The following is a 27,527-nucleotide window of genomic DNA, read 5'->3' on the forward strand; positions in this document are numbered from 1 at the left end:
GAATAAAAACACACCGCTGATGGCTTCTCTTTGGCAACTCGGTTATCGGACAACATAAGTAGGATAGCGATAGCATGCCGGTGAATGGTCCGGTTTTTATGGCTTTAAGCCCAGCTGAAATCGGAATCCTTTATGGTTTACCGGATTAATTAATCTTAACTTCCTCATCCACCTGAAATCTCTACAGCTCGCATGAGCTGGCTATCGATTACGGGGCCAAAAGATGTTGGCCATTTCTCCTCACTGTGTTTTACTTTATTTTATTTTATTAATTAGAAAGCAGAGTCGGGAAATCAAGAACCGTGCAAGAGGGGAGTTGAAATGCAGCTGCCCGTTTTGGGGTACATTTCATGAAATGCAACCCTCCAATTAGCTGGAAATGTTGGTCCTAAAGCGCAATCAATCAGTGTCGTTTTTGGATGCGTTGTTTTACTGGCATTCATATTGTATAACTGAATCAATTGTTTCTGCTAAGCGCTGAAGAAGTTGTCAAAAAATTGTTAAAAATTAAAAAAACAGTTTTTGTTATACCCACAAGTTTGGAATTATAACCATAAAGCAACTGTAAATTTACATGAAAACCGGGTAACTGCTGTATTATTATGTACAGGTAATTGCTGTTTAAATACACAGCCAATTAGTGTTGCCAAAAATGCAACATATTTACTTACATGCCACTTGCAACGTTGCATTCCTGGAACGGGCCACGCCAAACTCGTTTTTGGCTTCGCACCAATATGTGCCCGCATCGCTCTCTCGACGTGAGTGGATAACCTGCGGGGAGTCGAGGGGAAAAAAGAGATTATTAGATACACGAGTTAAGAGATTTAAGTAGTTTTTGGGGGGCAGCTTAGGCCGGGTCACGTGTCAGATCAAAAAGTCTCAAAATCGCTCATCCGAAATCAAATAAAAGTGAAACGTGCCATGGCCCATTGTCCCTCGCTCTCTCTGGTTTTTGTTGTCCAGTCTGCGTATACGCAATTTAATTTAATTAAAAAATACATTCAAGCCCAAGGGGTAGCATCCTCCCCATGAGCTGAGTCCGATGGGCCTTAATCACTTGGCCACTTCAATTTTAATTGGCAACAAGCCGAATCTCGCTCTTGGATGGGGTTGACTTACCCCCAAAACGAAAAAAATTACAAATTGTTATGGACAATAATAAAAGTAAATTGCTAAACTTGAGCTTTGCCCCGAGGTTCAACTTGAAAATTTGTGCGGAATTATTTGAGAGCATCTAGTCTCCCTTTTTAATTCGGACTCACTTGTTTTTTTAATATTTAAATTTAAAATTTAACACAAATTCAAGACTCACTGAGCCATTAATGATTTGCGGAAAAACAATAACAAAGACAGTGAATTTTGTTGCATTTAATGAAAATAACAGGGAGCAAGAAGGAAAAAACGAGTAGGAATTTAATATAAACAGAGTCCGAGGAAATTGCAATGTCTGATGGGAGAGACAGACAGACGACACCCTTTCGTTGTTTAGAGTTTGGGGATTTCGAGGAGTCTCGTTAGCTGAAATTGCGCAATGTGCACGCACGAAATGATATGGGGGTTGCTTGGGGTTCGAAACCCCAACAACATCTTTTGTTTGTTCATCAGGTTGTTTTCCCTATCAACTAAAATGCAACCAGACGGAAGCCCATAAAATAATATGGGCAGGCCGAAAAAAAAGGCAGAAAACAGAAGAATTGCTTATGCACAAATGTTGCGTTTCACATGAGATTGAAGGAGTAGAACTCATCGGCCTGGGAACCCAAATAAAGGAATGCCACGCCCCCTTCGACAGCTGTAAAACCCATAATGATAGAGCCGATTCGGAATGAGTTGATTGGTTATGATGTGTACCTTGAGAAAGAATAATCCCCCGGCGGGCAGAATCATGCGATGCGAACCCGTATCCGACTTCAGTTCGCGACCGTCCTTAAACCATTGAATGGTTGGTGTTGGATTGCCCTCGGCCTGGCAATTAAACGTAAATGGATCATTTTTTGGCACCGTCTCGTCCATGGGATGCTCGGTGATGCGTGGATTTTCACCTGGAACGGAAAGAGGGCGAAATGGTTTTTTAATATTATTTCTTTTATTCCTTTCGTGTGTGTGTAAGATGTAAAGTAACCCTACACCGAGAAGGCCACTCAAGTGGCGTGTTGTTTTCCACTTCGAGAGGAGCGGAAAAGGATCACATGTGGGAGATCATCCTCGGGGGACTTCCCCTGTCCTCAAAAACGAAATTCATCTTTGACGGCTAAACAAGTTTTGTCACTTAATGCAGCGGCAATTAAGAGGCCATTAAGTAGAATGCAGACTGAGACCTCCTTGGTAGGGAAATCCCAGCTGAAATTATGTTAAGCAGCAACGAAATTTCACTTGAGGCGGCTGCTCCTCTCAAATTCAATTAACTTCATGAAAATATTTGCCCGCCCACGGCTTCGCGCACAAAGGACTCGGGGACCCCAGCGACTAAACATAAATTTGTGCATGTCGATAAGGATGAAACAAAGGACAACGCTAGATAAACTTTATTAAAAGCAGCAGAAAGTAACGATAGACAGCGAAAGCAGTTGGAACCAACAACGAACGAGCCAACGAACAGTTGGGAAACAGCTGAAATGTAATTACAAAAAGCGCTTAAAGGTGAAAAATGTGTGTGTTTGCCAAACGGAGGGAGGTACTGAGGAGAGCGATGAAAATCTCTGGACTGAGGTGGAATGCCTTTGGTTAGTAACATCATTCAGCCGGAAATTAAGTTTTCCAGATTTATTGAAAGCGGATAGTAATGAGAGCTAGCAGCGCTGCAGAGGTACGGAAAAACCAGAGCAAACAGAAATAGAGATGGGCGAGTATCACTGTTTGAAAATAGGGAATAAGTCACGGAAGGAGGGATTTCAAGGGTAATGATTGGGTATATTAGTACCTCCATTTTAATATTACTTGTAGAATATTCTATCATACAATAGATCAATTATCATGGTACATAGATCAAATTTGTTAAATACTTTCTAATCACATTTTCTATATCGATAAAGTTTTAACCAACCCTATTTCATTCATCCCTCTAAGACGTAACCAGATCTGCTCGCAATTCGACACCCAAGGCGTGACCTTTGAACCCCTGGCAATGCCAATATGCAAATCGGATCGCATCGTGACACTGTTATCACTATGAGAAATCACTGAATCAGCATCCAGTGACTTCCATTTCAGCCCAGCAGCAGATGAACGATGACATTTGTCAAATGTGTTTCACCCAAAAAAAGGGGAAAGAGGCTTCTGGGGGAAATAGAAGGACTGCACCTTGGACATTTGTCAATTGCTGTTGTACTTGGCTTTTGATGTTGCTTTTGCTGCTGTTATTGTGATTGCCACCCGAACAGCAGCCTTTTGTTGTATTCGCCAAGGGCGGGGGGTATGGCCAGAATAAAGGGGGTGGTGAGCTTTGAGCCGTTGTCTGATTTTGGCCATATCCAAAGGCATTGTGCTTGGCCCTTTTGTTTGCTTGAACCCGTTGTCATGGCTACACTCTTGTGTGCTAATTTAAATGATGAAATATACTCGAATAGTTCTGTCATGCCAACAGCAGCGCACCAGCTTATTAAAACCAGAAGCACCAGCAAGTCTGTATATTTTCCAGTTTTTACAACCAACACCTGCCACAAGTTTCTTTGCCGACAAACAAAATATTTAATTAAGCAAAAATCTGCTGCTGGTGAATAAATATTTCAGCATTTTTTTGTTATCCCAGCGAAAGCAAACGAAACCACACAGAAAAGCAGAACTAAAGGGAGACAGGACTTCGATAAGCTAGCCAGAGGAAAAGGAAAAAAAATCAGGTGAAATGTGTAAACTTCCCAACAAGAATTTTGCACACGCACCAACTCTGCGGCAGTTGTTAAATAAAGAGTTGAAGTTTTTCATAATAATATGTAAAAATGCACAAACTGAGAGAAAACGGCAGCAGAAAAACTCAGACAGCACTGGAGAACAATAAAAGCAAAATGGAGTGTTACTATATGACACTAGTTGGGCTTGAAGGTAAAATAAAGTGATAAATATTTTTCTCAGAAATATAAGCTTTTAAGAAACACAAAAATATAAATATATAAATTCCTATTTTAAAATTTTCGTAAAAACCTTTTAGGTGCCTGCATTGGTAATTCTATCCTAAAAGCATGCTTTAAGCATGCTTTTACTTTTCTTTAGTGCTTTAAAATGCTTTTTTGTATGTTTTCCACAAAATAAAATCTTGTAAATCCATATTTCCTGCAACTTCTCAGCTTGCACCACACAATTACCCATTTCTCCTCAGCACTTAATTACGCTCATTTGGCAAATATGCTCTTCATTTGTTGTGCATGTGGGTGAAAGTACATGTAAACGTGTGTGTGTGGGTGGTATGGAAATTTATGCTGCATACACCGTAAGCAAAGAACTCCGCAGAGAAATGTAAAAGAAGTTTTGAGTAAATAAACAGCAACAGGAACGGAGGCAAAAAGTGCTGCCGGCGATGAAATCATGCAAGCATGCACCTAAGCAAACAATCGCGTTCACATTGGGGCTCTAGAAAGAGACAGTCGCTGTGGCGGTGAAAGAGACGGAGAGAAGAAGCTCAGAAAGAGACAGCGATAGGGGGTCTGCAGAACTCATAATGCGCCACTAACGTGTTGGGTTGAGTTTTGCGGGCTGCAGCAGCAAACACCAAGAATAATAACAGGAAATGCATTTCGTATAGTCGCTGTTAAGAAATCGCCGGGCTGCTGTCTGTTATCTTAGCTTATGTTGTTGTTCTCCCCGTTGTTGTTTTTGTTTGCTGCCGTTTTTGTCTGTTTGCCCAATATAAGCATAAAAGAAATTGTGTAGCCCGGGAGAAACATGAGACCATTAAGTGGGTGTCATTCGACTGAGATTTACCTAGTGCGTGGCTGGTGATTTCTCAAGACCCCTTTAATTAATCGTTGGGAAATTAGGTATACTAAATGATTACGTTCTTAGGAGACTACATCCCAAAAATCCTGATTCTATCTTTTAAAAATTTCGGAATTTATCAAATTTCTTGTAACTCTAACCCATAAAAACAACATGCCCCAAGGTAGGGTACCAAAGACAAGAAGCATTCACAACTGCAACTACAACTTGATGCTGTTGCATTTCTGCTAATTTGCTGTTTCCCCGTTGTTTGACTTTGGGCCAGTAGGTGCTAAAAGAGACTCCAGACTCCGGGGGTTCTCAAGCATCTTATGCCAATATGCATCATTATTAGCATGTCAACAACATGCACGCCAGCACATACACACGGTGACAACAAAAATCACAACTTTCCCAACTGACGGCAACATTAAACGTGTATACAAGCAGCTGCTCAAAATGCATATGCAAATAAGTTGGCCAGCTCCTCACCCACAAGACAGACTTGTAATCAAACAACGAATGGCCGCAATTTAAGGGAGCCGAGGTGGCCGGCAAACAGGTGAGGTTGTTGGGAGCAACCTGCCGGAAAACCATCATCAAGGCTACATATGTTCAGGTAATTGAAGATGCACATATTCGTACTCATATTATTGTAAATACCTGCATTTAATGGGCTTTAAGTTAAAGAGCTTTGTAGCCAAATCTGCTTTTGACAAGGCTACAATATCAGAAAATGTGATCACGCATGTGATTAATGCGTTAATAACTAACAATGGATTTTGGAGTATCTATTTACGTCCTAAGTATTATCACTATCTATTTGTTTAATTAAATAAATACAATAGAGCTGTCAGCTGCCACTTAATGTATTGTATAAGCTTCCACAAAGTTTCCAGACTTTTATAAAAATATCCACTCAAAGTAATTTGTTTAATGCTTAAAAATCCATTATTGAAATTATTTAATTTTCCCTTCAGTACAACTAAACTTTATTTATCCCTCATCAGAAAGTAAAAGTTTTTTTCGCCGCTGCCCTCACAAATCACAGAATGTCAAACTGTGGCAGCTTGAGTACTGCTGCAACCATTTTCCTTTTTTGCGTTCGCCTTTTCTATTTTTCCCCGGTTTAAAAAATGGGGGAAAGCGACAGGTTGGAAAGTCCTTGATGTGAACTGTGACGTCAGGCGAGGAGGGTCTGTTAAAAAATTAACTGAGCTCCAGCAAGTCCTGTTCCTGTTTTAGTGCCATTTTGATTTTCGTTGGCTCCTTTTATTTTTACACCGAAAATATTAAGGCAACTATTAAATATAGTATTTTAAAATATTTAAAAAAGTTTAAGTGATAATAATTAAACCGAAAATGCCTCGTTTTAACGTTGTTTTATATTTTTGCAAGCAGTTTATTTATGGGAATATTAAATCTGCCAGTCAAATCAAATTTTTTCTCTGTTGTTTCTTGCCCCAATAATGTTGTCGTTGTTCTTACTATTTTTGCAGTGGCTCAACAACAAACTGAACAATAATTTATAAGCTTTTAGTGCAACGCGACTTCTCGGGCAACAACAGCAAAGTTTTTGATTTGCCGCCAGCTGATGGAGATTGCTGTGTTGTTGCTATTTCAACTTTCTGCTACCATTTATTTATTTATGCTGAAATGTTTAATTTTTAATGGGCATGCAACTCGCCCAGGCAGCCAACTCGAAATGGGGTATCCTTTGCGTTGGGGGTTTCCTGAGAGCTTGAGGAGTTCGTAAGCCTTTTGCACAACTTTTGCCACTTAAGCTTTTGTACAAGTAAATGGGGAATTGGAGTGGGTGTTTGTGTATTTCCGTATATGGGTATTCCAGATTTGTGTTTACAGACTGGTTTCCTGTGAAGATGAAATACGCTTATAAATGTTCACTCACTTTTTATAACAAGTATTAGACTTTAAGTCTACAGAATACGGATTAGGCCTAAAGAATATTTTAAAATATTTTACAAAATTCGATAAATTTTTTTTTAAATAAGAGAATTTCCTCTTCGTTGCATTATTTTTTTCAAAAGTCAATGTGTTTCAGGAAAATTTTTCACTCATTGTTTTTTGTTTTCATTTGTTTGCTTTTGTATTTGCGCGCCTTGCGTTTGCTTTTCTGCGTCTTCGCCTCCTGGTTATTGTTGTTTTTTGTTTGCTTAGACGGTCGGGAGGGAAAACAGGAGGGGAAAACTAAGACGAGGGGGTTTCTGGAGAACAACAACATCCTCGAGCGGAAGCTGCCCGGTTGCCAATTATTTAAATGCTGGTATTTACCTACCAACACGGCGGATGTGGGCCAACTCAGAGGGAAATAAAAGGAGGGTTTGAGTTGGGGTAGCAAAGGCGGACTTCTGGCAGCATAAATCATTATCACATTTATGTAATATGCACAACGGGCCAAGATTTTCGGCTGTTTTCCCGTGTGGAGTGGGTATGCGAGGAAATCCAGCTCCGACAGGCAGAAGAGCAGCCAAATATTTGCCCGAAATGGAACCCGAGGGCAGCAATAAAAACCGCAATAAACCAACAGGGATTATGGTCCATAATGTGAGGATTTTCAACAAGCTTTGGAAAACTCATACGATACCATATCCTTTTCCCCTTCTCTCCCTATCCCTTCGATGACTTTGGCTTTTATTGTTTTCGTTATTACGGCGATAGCAAAAAAAAAGAAGAAAATGCACAAGAAATCAAAAAATCAAATAAATTATTCAAAATGTTGTTTGGGCCAAACACGCATATTAATAGAAGAGTAACATATTGCTTTATCCTGAGACCCAGATGAACCCTCAAGAACCTTTGAGTCCCTTCCCATCTGGAGTCAATCCCGTTGGGCGGGGCATTTGATTAGGCAAAACAAGAAACGAGAAACCGCAGGCGCCTCCCCTGCTGAGAGCTATAGAAATAAGATGGCCACAGTGGGTTAAAGATGATAAAAATATTTTGGAAATCTCACAAAACATATTAGAAGAATATATTGTTATATAAGTTTATAAAAATAACTTTAAAAAATGTTGTTTACAAAAAAACGTGTTAAAAGTTCGTAAAGATAGTATTATAAGAATAATATTTTTAAGGAAACTTTCAATTTTATTCCAAAATAATAATGATTTTTTATTTCTAATCATATTAACATAAAATTTATTGCCTATTTTATATTCTTAACTTTTTTTTTATTAAAAGAATGAGATATTCAGTTCGTTGATAAGTTTTTCAAAACTATTTTTGAAAGTAACCAATGTAAACCACTGTTTCTGAAGCCATTTGTCTAGTCTGGAGCATTTTCATCGCACATTTTCAATGTCAAATTTATGCCAGGGCACGCCAACTCGAGTCTGGCGGAGTCGCTAATGAGCCAAATCGCCCGAAGGTGCCAGGGAAAATGCTCCAGACTCAGACAGTCGGTCTTTCTGTCTGTCCCATCTTGGTTTTGGTCTTGGCTCTGGAGATTTTTTTCGCACATTGTACGCATATTGTTAATTTGGCGCCACAGGGTACGAAATTCCCAGACCACCGACCCCCTTTTCCGCTTTTTCCCTAGAACAACTTTTCCATTGTCTAAAGGGGTTTTCGGGAGGGGTTTCTCTGCTCTGCTCCATTTTTGTGCGACTTTTGCGCTGTTAATTAAATTCGACATTCAAGTCCCATGTGAGTGTGTGTGGGGTTTTTTTTGAGGGGCTGAGGAGGGTGAGGAAAACCACTTTCCGCCAAAGGGAATTTGGGATCCAAGTTTCCTCTCACTCACTTCGCTTATCAGCAAAATATGCATTTCTGCTGAAAAGAAGAAACCGCCACAAAAACGTCGCCAGTTCGCCTCGGCTCTTATCAATAATTTCATAAATGAAAAACACTGAAATCCTTTTAAAGGTTCCATCCAGCATATTTACAATCCCAGTCCCCAGTCATAAATATATATGAGAGGTGCACGCAAAAAAAAAGGGACTCATATGGCTGGGAAAAAAGAGGGGACTATCAATGTCATATTTTTTGCACAGCTTTTTTATCAACTCTTTTATAGTTTATATCTTTGTTTTCTATCTCGCCTTCCTTTTTGGCTCCATTTACTCGAATGGAAAAGGGTTTCTGAGTGGGCAACCGTTGGCTTTATTGAGAAATTGCATTGGCCAAGAGAACGTTTACCCAATTTCTGATGTAACCAAAACAGTATCTCGAGGTTATCCTACACATAATATCTTTTATGAAGTCAGCTAAGAGCTATGCTAATCCAAAATCTGCATTATAATGTGAGATCATTTGTCAAAAGATGAAGTGATAAAGATGATGTATGGTGCATGCTTTGCATAATGAAGGTGAGAATGGTAGGAGATGGAGTTTAAGTTACTCTATAGATGGTTAAGACATTATGATTTTATAAGGAAGACTAATAGGTATACAAATAATGGAGAAATCAATTATTAATCTTTTTGTTAATTTTTTTTGCACTTCAAAGAACTTATTATCTTAAATATACATCAAATATTTGTCATGTTTTAATTATTTTCCACATCTGTTTCTGAACAAACTTTGGAGTTCACTTTAATAAGACACATCTATAAGCGGATAAATTGCCACTCCCTTCATGTTTGTAACCCTCAAAAATTTATATTACAACCCCAGAAAACTGCCAGTCATCACACCCCCGAAAAATTAAAAAAATAATCCCATCAAGTCTGTCATTATCACCTGCCAAAAGTTCATTTCATATCGAAACCAATATGCCCAACGTTCAACTTAAATAGAGTATGTATTGTGACAACTACATAATAAATGGAAAAATGGCTGCGTGAAAAAAAAGAAGTTTGAACCAAAATCCAATTAATCATTCAGCCTAATCTCTTAATTGTATTTTATTTAGATTTTAATTTGCTTATTTCATAAGCCGATTTGGACAATTTCACAGTTTGCATTGTGCGGTAAGCGAAACCCGAAACCGAGTTTAAAAACCAGAATAAAATTCATTTGGAGGATGTAAAAGCACCGAAGTTCATAATTTGTCAATTTTTCTTGTGGCTCCAAATTAATTACATTTGTCATGCCCATTGACATTTCGACAAGTTTTCTATTAATTATTTTTGATAGATGTTGGAACTGTTAAAAATACAACCCGAAAGCTCTAGGAAATGTGTCAATGGCTTGTCTGATTTATGACTGCGACACAGTTTCCAGAAACCGAAATGCTCCACATTTAATATTGGAATTCCGTTTGGCCAGCCAGATCTCTCCAACAGATCGTTATGAATTTTTTTCGGTTTTTTGCTTACCTAGAAAGAGAAGAAAGAAAGAAAATTTATTAGTGAATCGTGTGGTGCATGAAGAATGCGGTAGCCCTACTGATTTCGGGGAAATCTCGAGAGTAAGAGAGAAAATCCAGTAGCCCCCGAAACTGAAAACCAGACTCAAACCAGTGCCATAAAACAATTGCACATAAACCTCGTTTATGGGACGGACTGTCGCATGTGCAGCATAAATTATGTTTTGTCGTTTTGACATCCCTGACAGATATGCATCTATGCTATAACCCCCGGATCCGTACGGCCAGCTGCCTGCCTTCCAATCCAATCCAACAAAGAGATCATTATCGAGTCGGGTAAGGGTAAGGGTCGACTTGGGGCAGCACAAAAACACACAGCAAGCCAAGGCACAAAAAAAAAATGCTCACAGATGTCGTTTATTGAATATCGATTTACGCCGACTTCGTTAGAGAAAAACGCATGTTAAATGTAAATATGAATAAATGAGCTGAAAAACGGCAGCAGAAATAGCCGTCCGACTATGATCATAAATAAGGCCTGCGATCTGAGGCGAGGGTTCCGACCTTCCGACTTTGGGACTCGAGTGCCCACTAATAAAAGCGGACTGGAGCTCTCAATGTCACATGTTGCATGTCCTGCGGCCAGACGAAGGAATCCATCGTCCAACATCCAGGGCCACTCGAAGCGCGAAACTCAACACTGGCCAAGGGGATGGGGAAAAGATGGAGGGATGACAGTCTATATAAGGTCGAAGTGGAAATGCCCTTGGAACTGGATAGGGCAGTGAAATTCTTAATGGACTGTGTATTGTGATTTCCAGCTCAACGGTTTTGGTAATACTTTCTGAACAGTAGGAGTTGATTTCAAGTATTTGCAGAATCAATAAGCTAATGTTTTGTTCTATAAATTATACGAACATACTTTCTATTATTGACTTTAAATAGCTTGGGATCAAAGCAACACAAATTAGAAAGATTTTAATTAAATTTATTTTGGGTTTTGATTTTCTGTTCTCAATATTTCTTATGGGATCAAGATCATATAATATGAGAAATACATTCTATAAAAAGATATGATGACTCTAGGATAAGATCTTTATTTGTAACCTCTTTTAATAGGTGTAGTTGTTTTTTTTTCGATGGCAATCTTGTTGATAAAACCATACTTTAAATATTCTTAATTTTTTCAGCTCATAAGAAATATATGTATGTGTAGTAATACCCTTTATTAAGGGTATCCATTTAGCGATGATATGAAAAGCGAAAAAATAAACAGCCTCATCGGCCCTGGGCAAAGATTTCCAACTCGGATAAGCAGAAGGCAGGACAACGGCGAGACTTGAACCACAAAAATGAAAAAATATATATAGCAGGAGAAGAAAGAAGGGTTGCCGTCTCCTGCAATGATTGATTTCATGCCAAAGTTGATTTCAATCAGCAATGTTTATGCAGTTTTTTGCCCCTCGACGCTTTTTTCTGTCGTCGTCTGCGGACTTTAGTCGCTTGGGGGTTGGCTTTTGACAAGAATTATGACACTAGCCATATTTGGAGGCCAGTCATTCTGCAGAGTGGGGGGGAAAAAGGGCAGGGGGCGGGGCAACTGTCGTTTAATTGCCAAAAGCGCATAATTATAAGGCGTACCGAGCGGAGCGACAAGAAGCGTTCACTGAACCTCCTTTTCAATCGGTGCCCCGGGCCGTAAAAAAAAGGAAATCAAAAAGCTAATAGGCTTTTTGGCACTGGTCCATTGTCCGAAAACTCGAGTACCAGCAGCTTAAGCGACACAAAACGAAAAGAAACAACGTTAATCAAGAGCCATGAAATCGCATCGAAAGAGAAAACAACCAGGGAACCCACAAAATGCGAAGAAAATACCATCGAAATAAGCAGAAGCAAATCAACAGATTCTAAGAGTTATTATGGAAGTCAAGAAAACAGACTTGATGATGATACAAATTGCTGTTATTAAAGCGCGAGCGGAAGACGAAACAAAGTGGTTGGGCAGATACGGAGATGCTTTTTAAATGAAATGAGATACTTTGAGGGGGGATTTAATATACTGTACGCTATACACTTTTAAAGAGATTAAATACTCATCTGGTTATCTTAAAAATGTTTAAAAAATTATAGAAAATATAAAACCCAAAAATAAAACTTGAAAAATTTTCAACCAGTTGGCCAACCGAAAACTCTTCTACCCTTGAGCTGCTTTTGGGGCGCTAAAAGCCATTAAAACGAACCCTTATTATCCTCAACTAATGTCCAGCCCCAGAGCCTTTGCCTTTGCCTTTGGCCCTCGGGCAAACTGATTTAAGCTTCTTTGGCACACACAACATTTAATAAGCGTTAAAAGTAAATGTCATTAGAGAAGGCATCTTCTCCTTTTCCTTCTCCGTTGGCAGCATTCTGCGCTGACACTTGATGAGCTGTCATAACATTAGATCATGAAGGTCTACCACCGCCCACAACTGCCCATTTTTCCCACTCTAGTCCCTCATTAGTCTTGGGAGCAACTGTTTACTCAGCTTATTATGATAAACATTAAGAGTCCATCGCTGGACGGCCAAGACTTTAACGCACTTTAACTTGATTCTCCCCCGAATAAGAAAACTGCTCTAATTGATTGATTGATGGGCCGCATTGGGTGATTGACTGGCCATATGCCCGAATCAAAGGTGTCAGAGAAAGTTTTTCTTTTTTAAATAAACAGATGAAATATTTATTTGACTTGCTGAAACGTTTTCAGCATTTTCGTTATACTTATTTTTGTTTAATATTTTTAGAGCAGCTGTCATCGCGCGGGGAAATTCGATGCGCTTAATGAAAAGCGACACTTGAAGACTGGCTGGGAAATGCGCATGAGGGGAAAATTCTCTATGGTCTGACTAATCAAGAAATTATGAGACGATTTGTTACAGAAAACTATATCGAGATTGTGGTGGGCTAGAAAAATCTTCCAAGAATGAGAACTTGATTAAGATGTGGGCTCTCATAGAGCCTAAAGAGCGTGAATGATTTGGGTATATATCCCCGATATATCCCCCATATCTAAACGGCTTTGCCACTGCATCTTAAGCCCTGGTCTTTGATTGCCTGTTTGTGTTGCAATTTTTTTCTACTCACAAATGACTTCCGCCACAGACACAAATTATAATGTAAATCGATGCAACATGAACATGAAATATAATTGAATTGAAAATGTTGCCACACACAGGAGCAACAGGAACCACTGACAGGCGACAGCAGCAGCAAAGGGCAAAATGCTAATAAATGCAAACCAAAAAAAAACTCAGCGACTTGCAGCAGGAGCAGCAGCAACTCTAAGCACAAATCAGCAACATCAGCAAAGACAACAGCAACATGAGGCACTGAGACAACGACAACGTCATGTAACTTGTAACTTGTAACTGGGCATCAAATATGGCCAGTCGAAGGGGGAAAAGAATGTTACTTGGGCGGCAATATATCATCAAAATGGATATATCCAGTCAACGGACGGATCATCAGCGGTGGAAGGCAGTATAGAAAAAGATACAACCCCGCAGCAGCAGCATCAAATCAATGCAATTTCCATTTGTAAATGACCAAAATGAGCAACAACAAACGAATGTCAGGTTTTCTTGGCTCGTTTTTTTCGGTTTCAGAATGTTTGGACCACCTGGAGGAGCCACTGATAGAGTTCTTAGAGCCTGCTCCCCGCCTTTCCCCCTCCAATTTCTGACATTCCATTTTCGCTATAATTAATAAACACATGGCAAAACAATTTATCAGTGGCTGCTGGCGCCCGAGTCATGGCAAATCGATTAAGCAATCTCCGGCTGAACAACACAAAAAAAAAAAGGAAAATGAATTAAAAATTACACAAAAAAGCAGTAAAACTGCGACTCATGTGAGTGCAGAAATATGAAAAACGACGCCGACTTTGGTGATGCATGTTGCCAAAGGGCAGCAGCAACTTCAAGACTTGCCCCCCGGCAACTAGAAGGCAGGATGGAAAAAAAGGCACCAAGAAACCAAGAAAACTTGTCTGCTCTTTCGGGCAGATTTGTTTGCTTTTGCTTTACTTTGGCGGCAGTGGCAGTAGGAAGAAAAAAATTCAATTTAAAAATTATTGCTGCACTTTGCTTGTTGCTCGTTGGTTGTTGGTTGTTTGTTGTTGCTGGTTGCTGGTTGCTCGCTGCACGGCAGCAACATGTGACTCCTCCGGCCCCCAAAAACATGTAGATTATTTTAAAAGACTGAAAGAAAAATGGCTTTGCGAGGAGCAACATAATTTGTTGCCAGCAACATGTCCAAAGTTCTTCGCGAATGGCAGCCTAAAAGTTTAATTTCGCATTTGGCATTTGGCTCATTTGCATTTTACTGTCAAATTAATCCAATTTAACACAAGAACCGCGACTCCAATGGGGGGAATTTCAATCCATTTCAGAGGGCCACGCAAAATGCGGCCTGCCAAAACGAACAACATAATTACCGTTAAGAATTGCGAGGAGCAACATCAGCAACAGCAACAGCAAATGCAACAGCAACATCAACAGCAGCAACAATAAGAGACATGCCCCGGACAGGCAGCAGAACACAGAACGTTTTGGGCTCCTTAATTGCCATTGGGAGACTCCATTTGGCATGGCCAAGAAGTCCAAGGAGTCGAAGAGTCCCAGAGTCCGGGTTCCAGGTTCCAAGGCAGCTGCCCAAGTGGCCAAGAGCACGATTCTGCAGGCCGAACTCCACTCCGCGCATTAGCAATATGGGAAACGAATCGGGGCTGCTCTTGACCACAGGTAAAACGCAGCAGCAGCAGCGGCAGCAGCAACAGCGGCAACATTGCGGCATGTGCAACATGTTGCTGCCTGCTCCCTGTTGCACGTATCGATCGCATTCCGCGTTCCTAATTCGCTAGCATTTTACCAAAGCTTCTTTACCATATTCAGTTGAAGTCGGTTAGGAAGGGGGGAAATGGGGAAGAAAGGCAGCAGATAGCGCGACTTGACTTGACTTGACTGTCGCAAATCAGATACAAGAAAAGTGCTCGCCAAGGGGTGAAGAGTCGAGTCGGGGATCCAGGAGAGACAATGCTGGACCCTGTGTTTAGCATATGCAGATGGGTCTGGGGCTGGCTCTGAACCTCCATCTAAACACTGCGAAAAATAGATGCTTTTCTTGGATGTATTAGAACCAGAAAGGTAGTATCACTATTAAAACATATATGTTCTATTATAAAGATTTACTTTTAAAAATAATAACATATAACAATACTGGATTAGAACGACCAATGATAAAAATGTTAACCTTACCTAAAGGAATATCAAATCAAAAGATAAAAATAATGGTTCAACGATTAGCATTGACCATCAAAAATAGAAAAAATATATGTCGAAAAAACCGTCACTAACCAAATTGTCAAAATATATCTATACAATTATATCATATTTAGAGTATGATGAAGCATAATATCAAAATTAAATAAATGATCTAGTAAATTCAAATATCAGTGGGCTATACAATATTACATATAATAATAATAACAGATTTTACTTTTAAGATATATTATTCTATGAAGCATAATTCTAGCTACAATTTCCTTGCAGTGCATAATTTCGTTGTCTCTCCGCGGTTACGCACGCTGGATTTGCAGCTTAAAATATTTGCATACATTGACTCTCCAGCCAGCACTCGTCGCTCTTTCTTTCCGCAGGTACGAAATATATTAAATTTAAAACGGACCTCGAAACGAAACGAAAATATGTTAAACGCGTGACTAATGTGAGAACGTTCCATGAGATACATTTGGTTCGTTAGCCTTGGCTCCCAGTGCTGATCAATGATCAAAGACCGACAACGGGAACTGTGGAGCCAAAGTTGGCTAATTAGCTATGCAAACTATGAGATACACAACACGAGATACCATGTATCTCAGAATGCCTCGGGCCTCATGCGTGCAATTCGCGGCGTTTTTCGGCTTGGCTTAGCTAAGCTTGGCGAAAGAAAGAAAGTTTAACTCGATTTACTTCCAATTAGCTGCCATTTTCGGCTATTTATGTGTGTATCTGTGTGGGCGCCAAATTTGTAGCTCAAAATTGCACAGATACGGATACGAGCTAAGGAACGAACCAAACCGAACCGAACCCAAAGAGTCTGTAATTTGACTAAAGACTGAAATTTGAATGATCGCTTTGGCTAAGTGGAGTCTGCAGTCTGAAGTTTAGTGTTTCGACTTTGGGGTCTCGCAGAGGAAGTATCTTTTTAAGAGCAGGCGAATTAATGCGATTCGGGGCTGGTCGAATGCGTTCGTTTAGCGATCGCTTAAGTGCCTGGATACAAGGTTTCTACACATCAGCGGTCCCGTCTGAACTGAAAACTTGTAGAGAGGAAGTATGTGTTGATCACTCAGGTGGGTTTATAATGATAGGGGGTTCTGTTGAGGAAGCAATGCACACTCTAGTGAAATGGATTAAAATGAATTTCTTAGTTTTTCCGAAGACAGGTTTTAAGAGAAAATACCTTTCCATTATTGCATCTATACAAAAGATCGTAAGACCCTGTCAGCATGAGTTCCTCAAATATCTTATCCTAATACATTTTTCCTTTCCAATTTCCTTCGGCATATGGTTTTCCCCCCAGAGCCAATCTTCGAATGAACACTGTGTATGCACTGTATCCCTGCGGCCAAATGACACCTGCATCCATAGATCTACCTAAGCCGAAACCTACTTAAGATACTTTAGATACTTGGCCAGCCCACGAGTGCAGTTATCTATCCATCGAATGGATGGGTCGCCTACCTACTCTTCGGATCTGTCGCCGTGGAGAACCTTTTCAGCCTCTTTTCCTGGACTATTTGCTTTTCAATGCTGCTTCGATTCGTGTTCTCCTTTTGTTGGGTTCGTTTTTATTGTTTTTCCTAGTTTTTTTTTCGGGGAAAATTTATGACTTGCTCATGCGGGGAATGCGTTTCTTGTTTTTCCACCATTGTTTGACTTGGCTCGACTCGGTTTTCTTTTCTTCGAGCTGTGAGATGCCGCTGCTGCTGCTGCACCATTGGAATTCTCTACCTACGCAGTTGAGTCCACAGAGAAAACAGATTTTCCACTCCTTTTGAGCGGCTCGAATTGCCTTTGACCTTGCTTTTGCGTCCATTTTCCAGGCGGGCAACCATTGAAATAGATTTTCCCGCCACAATTAGGCAACTTCTTGGTCTCGCATTAAACGAAATTGTAAATGGAAATTGTTGCTGCAGTCCTCCAAAGAGGAGAGATAATCATAAAAATTGTAGACGGGGAATTGTTAAATTTTATTGCCAAAACTTTTGCCCAGCCAAAATTTAATTTGTTGAAAAAGAAAAAAACATTAAAAGCAGCTGGTTTTGGCCAAGACGAAGGAACAACAGAAAAATATATATATATAAACTTATAATCATAAATACTTTTCGGGGGGATTTAGGTGTGCGTTTTGTGTGTGGGTTTTCCTACCTGGTGGGATTAGACCTGCCAATGCGAAATTATACAACTTTTATGTCTGGTCTTTGTTTTTTCTTCCCTTACTTATTGCTTTTCCAAGACTTTCGTGTGTGTGTGGGAGAGCGTGAAAATTCGCTAAGCCAAGTTAAGGCAACTTCTTTATTGGCAATTCTTGTTATTGTTTCCCCTACGCATTTCGGGTCTTGACCTGTCTTGTAGCTGGAATAGTATCTGTATCTGTATCTGTATCTCCAGAGCTAATAGAGATACGTATGTAAGTGCGGCCTTGTGAGTGCAAAAATTTAATTTATACATTAACCCTTTGGGGCATCGTGTCACACGATTTGCATTGCATGTTGTCACGTCATGCTGTCAACAGTCAGCCAACAGCAACAGCAACATCGACAGCAGCAACAGAAAATGTCGCGCGCAAGTTTGCACCTTGAATGAGATACTCCCCGTCTGCAATTCCTTTGCAAAAGGGAGAAAAAAATAAGAGGAAAAAAGAAAAGATATTTTCCTGCCTTCTGGCTACTGTGAGTAATTAAGCCGCATGCCTTTTTCCAGTCTTTGTCCCTTCGGGCCAGCTTCAAAAAAGGCAAGCCGACGTGGTCCTCGCCCAATTAAAGCCCTATAAAAATCACTTAAGGGCCGCATTTGACAATCAACTTTAATAATAACACAAAATGCGGTGCCCCCCTTTCACTCACTCAACCTTGACCCCCCGACCGGCAGATATTTTCACAAAACATGGCCAAAGTCAGTGGCGGAGTGTCCAGAGGGGTCGCAGGGGTCGGTTGGCGAACAAGTTGCGATAACAACAACAGCAGAAAAGGGCGCAAAAAAATTATGAAAAATTAATTTCTGCCCGACGGCAGATTTTCGCTTTTTTTTCGTGTATTTTTTTGCGATTTTTTTCCTGTGTGTGTGGGGCAGACAGACAGAAAATTGATGCCGGTTCGAGGGGATCGGGAAGATATGGCAATGGGGTTTATGCGTTATGCGTTGGCTGATAAAGGATTTGCTAATAAAAACGAATGGCATGGAGATAAAGTAGGAGATGAGTAGGATTTGTTGGTGATATGGGAAAAGATTGGATTGCCTATTTTATGACAAGAGGCCCTCTTGATTTTACTTGAAATTAATTTGGGAAAAAAAATATGTATAAAGAATATTCGGGTTTAAAAAATTGAAAATTTATAATAATATATAAGAGATGGCCAAAATATAAATAAATTATCAAAACTATCTCGAAATTTAGGGAGTATTTGATGCGTCGATAAGCTTATCGAACTTTATCTATCGATATATACTTCTCTCGATTTTCCTGACACGCATAAACATGACTATTACACATTCGACAAACACAAATTCCCCCATCATTGCAATGGGCATCGTTTTTTACCCTCACTTAGTTGCAATTGCTGCTGTTTCATGTGCCCTTGCTCTTTTGTGCGGATGTTTTACAATGTGCTCCACTGTGTTGTGGTAACGATGACGATTGCTGTCGATTGTGAAACCGACAAGGAGCAACAACCAACAACCAACAACCGACAGCAACAACAACCAACAACGGTGGCAACTTTGGCCTGCAGCCTGCAAAACCTTCGATTTGTTGGTCTGTCATCATGCCTCATCATTGTCAGCCGACTCATCCTGGCAACCCGGCATGTGCAACATTTTCATCATCATTATTTTATGTGCAGAATCGAGAGCCCCAAAGGCTCCTGCGTTCCCATGTTCCCTTCAAATCTTTCCTTTTTTTTTAATGCATTATTGAATTTTTGTTTATAAGAAAACGACATGTTTGGGTGTCTGCACAGTCAGGCAATTATTATGACTTTGCCTCAGCCTGAGAATGTTTACAAAACGCGATGCAATAATGTTTATAAACGGCGAAGAGACGGGGAAGAGAGGCTCCCGCAACGATTTCCGTGGAGATCGATCAAATAAAGTTATCACCCGGCCAGGCAATTGGCAATTGTCACAGGAACCGAATCACAGCCAATCCGAGTGCCAAACACTGTCAGTCAATCCTCGTGAAGTTGATCCTCGTGTTGATTTCAGCCAGTTTCGAGAGACTCCTGCTTTTTCTCCCGCGTATCCCCGGGATCCCCCAGAACTTGCAGATCTTGCAGATCGCGGATCGCTGGACGTTGATGCCCATTGACAGCTCACAGCGGTTTATTAATGATCATGCTGCGGCTGCCCAGAGATCGAGATATAGTCTCTGTGGATCTGCGGCTGAATGTTTCTGCCCTGCACGCGATGTGCATCAATCTCAGATAAAGAAAGATCACTCAGCTGTCGGACGATCACTTTAAGATCGCCGATCGACGAACGTTCTATGCAAATTCCATTATCTTTCAGTTGCCCTTCCTTTGCTTGATTAATTGCCGCGGCAATTTTAATTAATTTTTTTATAGCCAGATTCCTGTGATTCCCTCAGGGGTTAATAATTAAGGGAAAAATTCACCATGCCCGTTCCTAGCACTTCCCAGAAATTCAAAACCAAATATCCAATATAACACAAGGTGCGTCAGCTAATTAAATATTTACTCCCCCGGATAGACACACCCGTCTAACCCAGTTCTAAATTCTGATTGCAATGTTTACCGAGTTCTCTTTGGTATTTACCAAACCGTAAACAATTCCACACACAAATGTCGGAAGAGTTCTGTAATTCGAAACGATCCCAGAGGCCAGATCCCAAGAGACAGAATGCAGGTCGCCGCTTGATGTCTTTCGAGAGTCTTCAAAATGTAAATAATGCTAAAATAAAAAAACAAAGAAGAATCGGACCGAGTTGGAATACCGAAAGGCGACAAGTGAGGCCTTATCTTAAATGCATGCCCCTCAGAAAATCGGAGAAATGGTGGGGAGATGGTAGGGAAATGGTCGGGAAAAGTGTCGCCGCACTCTCGAGTGATTGGCATATCGCATTTCCCCATTTGCCGTCGACGCAAAAGTGCAATAAATTAACTCAGGAAAAAACGAAAAGAAGACAAAACCGAAGGCGAATAAAGAAGGAAAAACCAGTAAAAATCTTAAGCCACAGAGCAGGTTGACTGCCTGACTGCCCGGTGGACCATCCTCATCATCAACTAACCAACTAAAAACCAAATTAATTTTATGACAAACTCGTTGAATGGCAAAAGCTACCAAATCTTCAGACGGACGTGGGCAGGTTGCAGCCCACTTGGTGGACTTTTTCTGTGGAGAACAAAAAAAAAGGAATTATAAAATACAATCCGAGTCGGCGATACCTGAATTAAAAGTGTTTAAGTTTAGTGACCAGGCTTTGGTTACCCAAGAAAATTCATGGGAAATTTATGCGTAATTTATTTGAGAGGTTTACGAGTGGCGGAGTGAAATGAAGTTGTTGAATATTTTATATAGTTTAATCTAATTTAGGTGATAGTTTAAGTGGAATAATTTGTATTGAAATGTAAAATAGTAGACATTAGTAGGCTAATTATCTTACTTTGCCTGAAAGGAAGTAATAATAATAAACTAAATGAAAAATGCAAAACTTAACTATCTTAATTTTCACATTATTTTCAATAAGTGCTAAAACATTTTAAAGTCTCTCGCATTAGTTTGTAAGATATGGTGTCTCTGTCTATTGGCGTACTATAACATTAAAGACATGCTTACATATTTTTCCATTTTTTATTGTACCGACATTTTTAATCGTTAAGAGGCCCTCCATACCACTTTATAAGCCCCCCTCGTCCGAATTCCTTGTGGTAGTATGATCCCTAACTAAATGCTTTTTGCTTTATGGCACTGGCAATGCCACCGCAATATCAATATCAAGTTTATTTTAGCTTTTTAGCATATTTTAGTGTCTTATCAGCGGCAAATGAGTGTGAGTAAGGGGTGAGGTATGGGGTGAAGTAAGCGGGGATCGGCAACATGTTGCTGCCGCAAGAACAAGGCTCCATTGTAGGTTTCGCCTGGGTTGACAGTCATTTAGATTTATGGCTGATTGTCTGCAACGGCAGCGCCTTTTTATAGCCAACTTGCTTTAAGTTGTTGTTGCCTTATTTGCACGCAGAGTCACCAATCCAATTTTTGCATGTTTGTTGTCGTTGTTGGTGTTGTTTGTGTCGTGGTTGTTGCTGTTGTCGTCGTACGCAGGTGAGTACAAGCCACAAATGCAACAGCCGCGAAACTTGTTTAGCAACATTGGCCAATTTGCATGTGTCGCACTCGCTGGCAAGACTTTAAACACGGGCCTCTTTGCCTTGCAGTTCCCACTGCAAGTCTTCGTAGTCCCCTTTTCAGATATTAGATATCCCCAATGCGATAAACGTCCAGCGATCGACGGCGATGGACAATCGAGTCGAGAGTCTAGAGTCGAGAGACTCGGCTTTATTGATTTAAATGCCGCGCATCTTCTGTGATTCGAGGATCGCACAGCAAGTCGCCGATTGAGATTAAGCCGTTTGTCAACTTGTCATAATTGCCGGGAGACTCCGTACTCCGGTCTCTGCGGCGCCGATCTCTTTGGGCTTGTTAACAAATTATAAAAACTTTTTAGCCCCACTCAAAACAAAAAATAAAGAGAGAAATATCCAAAACGCCAACGTCGTTGGCAACTGACTGCAAACGATGACTCAAGGCGATTCTTTGAAAATTTTTCATAATTTCCTCGCCGCGCGTAGGCAGCTGAAACTTAAACCCAAACCCAAATGGCTATTGCTGGCGGCCATGTCTGCCACAGCACCAACTTGCAACTTGCAACTTGCAGCAGCAGCATCATCAAGTGCAAATATGCAAATCTCTGCCGACTTGCTTAAGGATAAATGACACAGACAAAGACAAACCTCTTTTCGGTGCCAGCCGGAAATTTCGGATTTGTGTAATTAAATACGTATTAACCGAGCGAAACTTGTTGATCTGCCCAGTTAACTCACTTTGACTAACTGTAAACTGTTTTTACTGCACATTAAAAATGGTAATGGTAAGGGGAAATAGTTAAACTACTTAGGCATTTGAAGAAAAAACTAGACCGTGAAAAAGTTCACCATATTTTGATATTTAAATGCTTTTTAAAAATTGTGAGCATTATAATAGTCCTAAATCGTTCTCCTTTTTTTTTAAATTTGATTTCTAGATTAAGATATCCAATTGCTTTCCCTCGCTCACTGCTTTTCCCATAACTTGTGAATCAAATTTCCATGTTGATTGACCTCACCAGAATTGCATATCCTCCCCCGGTTACGCCCCTCCTTTGACTCCTTTCTCGCCTTTCTCTGCGCGATTCTCCGTTTCTCCAACTCCTTCACACATAGCATTTCCAATGCAATTTGCAAACCTTTTTCTCACCAAGCTCAGCTCGGCTCAGATTTGCTCCAAGCTAACCACCACGAACGAATATAAACGGGCTGAAAAAACTTTTCGGAAAATCCAGCAGTAACGCCTTCTCAAAAAACGAAATAACCATTTTCCAGGCGCTGCCTTGCATTGCATTGCATGCAAAAATGTGGCCAACAGCAACGGCTTTAAACGCCAACTGGCATAACTGCAACATTTCGGATGCAAGTTTGCATTTTACGCGGCTGCCAGGCTTAATTTTCCTTTATTTTTAATATCACAGCCAAAGCAACGGCCACAAAATGTGCATAAAACCCACGGCTATATCAAGTACGGCCAGCACACCGATATATATATATAGTATATCCATACATATATACGTTCATACACCGAGGCGATTTGGACTGGCTGTCAAGCTGGGTCCCCCAGATCTCCAGGAAGCAAGAAATAACAAAAATCTTTGCGTAGGCAAAACTTGGCTCAGACTACCCAGCTGACCATGTCCAAGTCGCCTTTCAGACCGATGTTTACTGGGTTCTGGCTCCAGTCTGTAAGACTGTTGTTTTAAATAATTAATTATTGTTTGGTTGGCAAATAGCCGACTCAAGATCGAACGGCCTCAGAGAGCAAAACTACAGCCATGGGTAGTTGCAATTAGTAGTTAAATGCTTTTCCCCAAGGAGTGGCCATATATTTTCTGGAGAATGCTAGGCAAATAAGGTCTATTCCCAGAAATTTCTATACTTTGTGAAAAAGTACTCAAGGAAAATGATTACTTTAAAAATAGATCAAGCTTTTTAATGTTCTAACTATTTATAGTATTTTATATTTCTAAGAAATGGACTTATTATGGTGTTTATCGAATGAAGTGTTCTTGTGATGCGCTTATATTGAATAAAGGTATCTTTTGCTATATTTCCAATTCGAAGAAATTATTTTTTATATTTGTCGGCCATTTTGTAGTACTTTCAAGAAATTTCTATATTACTTAAAAATATTTAAAAATAGTGAACTAATGTACGAGGGTATTAAAATATAATTATATAGACTACTTTTTAGTGGGGTTAAAAAACATGTCTGCTAAAAAGATTGAATAATCTAAATCAAATTTGGAAAACCAATCTTTATTATAAGTAACTAGATTTTAATATCACTAGAAATACATATATATACTCGAAGACCGAGGGTATTAAAATATTTGTGGAGAGTTTTTAGAAAGGTGAAGGCTGTCTGCTAATAAAAATCAAGAATCAAAAACAATTTTGGGAAACCAATCTTTATTATACTGCAAGTAGCTAGATTTAAATATCGCTAGAAATACATCTATATACTTGAAGACCTTTCGCCAGCCCACTAGCAACACCTCCACCCACATCGGCCCGACTTTCAATCACATTCCTGCCCCAAACTCTGTGCCGACATATTGGTGCAGGCCATGGATACCTATTCTATAAGAGACCCCCCTATTATCTAGCCTGCAGCTGGGAGCAAATGGGAGATCTCGTTGAGTGCCGGGCGATTGGTAGGGCAATCATGTGATTGAACAAATAACATGCTACGGAGCTGCCACAGCACTTGACTCCATTTCTTTCGCCCGGGAAAGTAAGAAAGTAAGCCAGAGACCGCTACTTAGCCCAATTTTCGCATAATGCACATGAGAAAATTGCACAAGAGCCGAAAGGCTTTGGCCAGGCACACAAAAAAATGCCAAGACAAAGGATAGGACAGCCGTCTACCACCCCCGGAGTCAGAAAAACAAAATCAAAAAAAAGTGCATCGAGTCCAGTTAGCTGGAAAAACGCTCCCCAGAGTGGCATTAGAAGGCTAGCAAGTCTGTCAACCCTGCAACTTTGTGTCGAGGGCGATAATTTTTATGACCCCGACAGAATCTCAAGCCGACTGCGATTGACCCACCACCCAAAAGCTGCTGGCAGGCTGAATCCGACTGGTCACACACCACCAGTTTAGTATAAAGTGAGTATGGCACAAAAATCCTGTCGTGTGCCGGTGCAGATAATTTTATACAATTTATTATATCAAACGAGCGACGTCGCGTGCAACACTTGCCACGTCACATTGGGATTTTTGGGATGGGAAGAGCTGAGATACAGATACTATACTATATAGTACTGTCTGCAGCCTCAGGTTGCGTGTTCAAGTGTTTGCCGAGATCCGAATTCAAAAATCCCAATCCGCGTTGCGTGTGTCCATGGACGATATCAGTGGACTGGGCGTCGTTGGTTTGGCATTAAAAAGCGTTTAATAAGCATTAGATTACAACATTCTCAGCCTTTGCAAAAGGGGTGTGACGCGTCGTAAGCTCATTTAGATATATGTTTTATCGGCGGATTTGTTGAGCCATGAAATCGCCAAAGGGCTTAATTCAAAAGCATTGCTTAACCCTCAACCCGTTAACCTCAAAAGCATTTTGCTTTAGTTTTCTTTCTAAACTTGCCATGCCAACCGCAAAAGCCACAGACTCCATTCTTTGTTTGATTTTCTTGTAATCATTGGAAAGATTGGTGCGGGAAAAACTACAATCGGTTGATTAGTCTTTCGAACTCATTACACATTTATCTAAAGTTCGGTCTCTGATGAGTGATCTTTCCCGTGATCCTCCCTTAGGGGTTTACCATTTTTGTTATGTTGTACCCTCATCTATTCAATTTTTTCCTATATATGCATTTTGTTCACTTTGGTTTTTGGGTTTGATGTGTAATACGATCTGTGTTTAGTCTTTCTAAATTTGATCCCTAAGTGGGATCAGTGGGTTAGCATTAGTTTTAGGTTTTTCCTTAGTGCCAGTGAGATTAGGGGTATGGCTAGCTACAAGAACTCCTTATCATCACATTTCTTACTATGGCTTAGTTCCTTAAAACAAAACTAATCCAAAGCAATCCTCAACCTGATAGATCTTCTTAACCTTCCCTAACCTGCAGAGAACTTCTGAGAGTCTTTGGTATTAAGATAACGATTTCGATTCCCTGCCGAAAGACCAAACATTCAGCTATATCTACCCGAAAAGACTACCCATTATGTGCATCTCTAATGAGGAGGAGAGAGAGAGGCATGAATAATGGGTCTATGAGCAGAGTCGATGTCGCGTTGTCTATAAAGCGGCCTTAAAATCCATTAGCGAACGTTGCAGGCATAAATAAACCGCAGTGCCTTAATTTCACTTTGTTGTTGTGTTGCAACCAAAAATAGCCAAAAAGATGGAGTCGATGAAAAAAACGTAAATGGAAACAAATGACGCTAATAAATAAATGGGGAGTGCAGCAGAGTAGGCAGGGAGAAACTCATATGAGGCCACAAAGGATTTCGCTTTTGGAGAGGAAACAGTTTGTCATATTGCCCTTCAAATGGTGTTTCCAGATCGCAAATGCAACTGCAACTGTGGATGCATCTGTTGACACTTACCCTTGAGCGCTCCAACTTGAGTTAATCCATTTAATCCCGTGAGGAGCAGCAGCAGTGGGAATATCACCCGTCGACTACGATCGACTTGGATTATTTTTAGCCCCTCCTCGGGAGCATTTCGATTGTTTCTGTGTCGGCGTTTGATCTCCCTGCTCTTTCCATTCGTATTTTTAATTTTATTCTCAATTTTAATTTGAATTTCGCTTTCGTTGGCTAAGCACTGAGGTTGCAACCGACGCGGCATGCCACGCATCTCGCACAAATGCATTTTGTCAAGTATTCTCGCTGTGGCTCCTTTAATTGCACACCATTTAAAATAGATTTGCACTCATTTCTCGATATATTCTTTTGTTTTCTTCTCTTTTTCTGTTGGCACACACAATATTTGAATTTCGTGCTTATTCACTAGAATCTGAGTCCATGGCGGCGCCACTAAGTCCGTTTCCCGGAACTACGCGCGAACCCGACGGATGCGAGTGGAAATCCATACACATGCGAACCGGCCGACAATCGAAATTCGAATGAATAAACGAATAGTGAGTAGCGATTTCTCGTTTCGTTTCCCGTTCGATTGTACTCGGCTACACTCGATTGCCACGAAGCGTACTTCGGCTATCTTCGTGCGGCGTTCCAGTTGCCACTTCGTGCCGCTTGTTGCATGCTGTGGAACCCATTGGACCTTTGTTTACTGGTTTACTGGCTGGACTGCAGAGTGGGTTTGTTTTGTTCCGCTTCCGCACGTTCCATATTGGAATGGAACGGTCTGAATGCAGATGATTCATAAACATCAGTGATTTTTTTTGTATCTCAAGCCTATAGTTTGTATTTTTAGGGAACACTTTGCGATTCGGAAAGTATTGTGCCAAAAACTGGTAGTTCTAATAATTCACATCAATTGCAACTTTTGATTTTGTAACTTATCTTCTTTAAGTTCCCTATAGCATCTAATAATACATATATACAATTATAGCCAGTACTTTGACTTTTTTAAAGTAATTTTGGGTAAAAAACGATTTCAATAGGCATTCGAGATATATTTTAATTCTATCAAAAATGATTTAAAGCCATACCCATTGTGCATATATTGACAATGTCCCCTAACTTAAATGCATTAGTAAAATAGCCATAAACCGTTCGCTTTATTTTAA

General features: G+C 40.3%; 1 protein-coding gene across 1 annotated transcript in view; it reads right to left on the reverse strand.

The window, feature by feature from the left end:
- The window catches only part of LOC119547520 (protein sax-3), a 43,068-nt gene extending 16,184 nt beyond the window's left edge, over positions 1–26,884 (reverse strand). Inside the window, exons 1-3 of the mRNA XM_037854414.1 lie at positions 26,380–26,884; positions 1,855–2,045; positions 672–774 (exon numbers count right to left, since the gene is read on the reverse strand). Coding sequence (XP_037710342.1) covers positions 672–774; positions 1,855–2,045; positions 26,380–26,647 — 562 coding nt within the window. The 5' untranslated portion in view covers positions 26,648–26,884. The remainder of the gene's footprint in view (positions 1–671; positions 775–1,854; positions 2,046–26,379) is intronic.
- Between the last annotated feature and the right edge of the window lie 643 nt (positions 26,885–27,527).

The sequence above is a fragment of the Drosophila subpulchrella genome, chromosome 2L (assembly GCF_014743375.2).
Source record: "Drosophila subpulchrella strain 33 F10 #4 breed RU33 chromosome 2L, RU_Dsub_v1.1 Primary Assembly, whole genome shotgun sequence".
NCBI classification, from domain to species: Eukaryota; Metazoa; Arthropoda; class Insecta; order Diptera; family Drosophilidae; genus Drosophila; species Drosophila subpulchrella.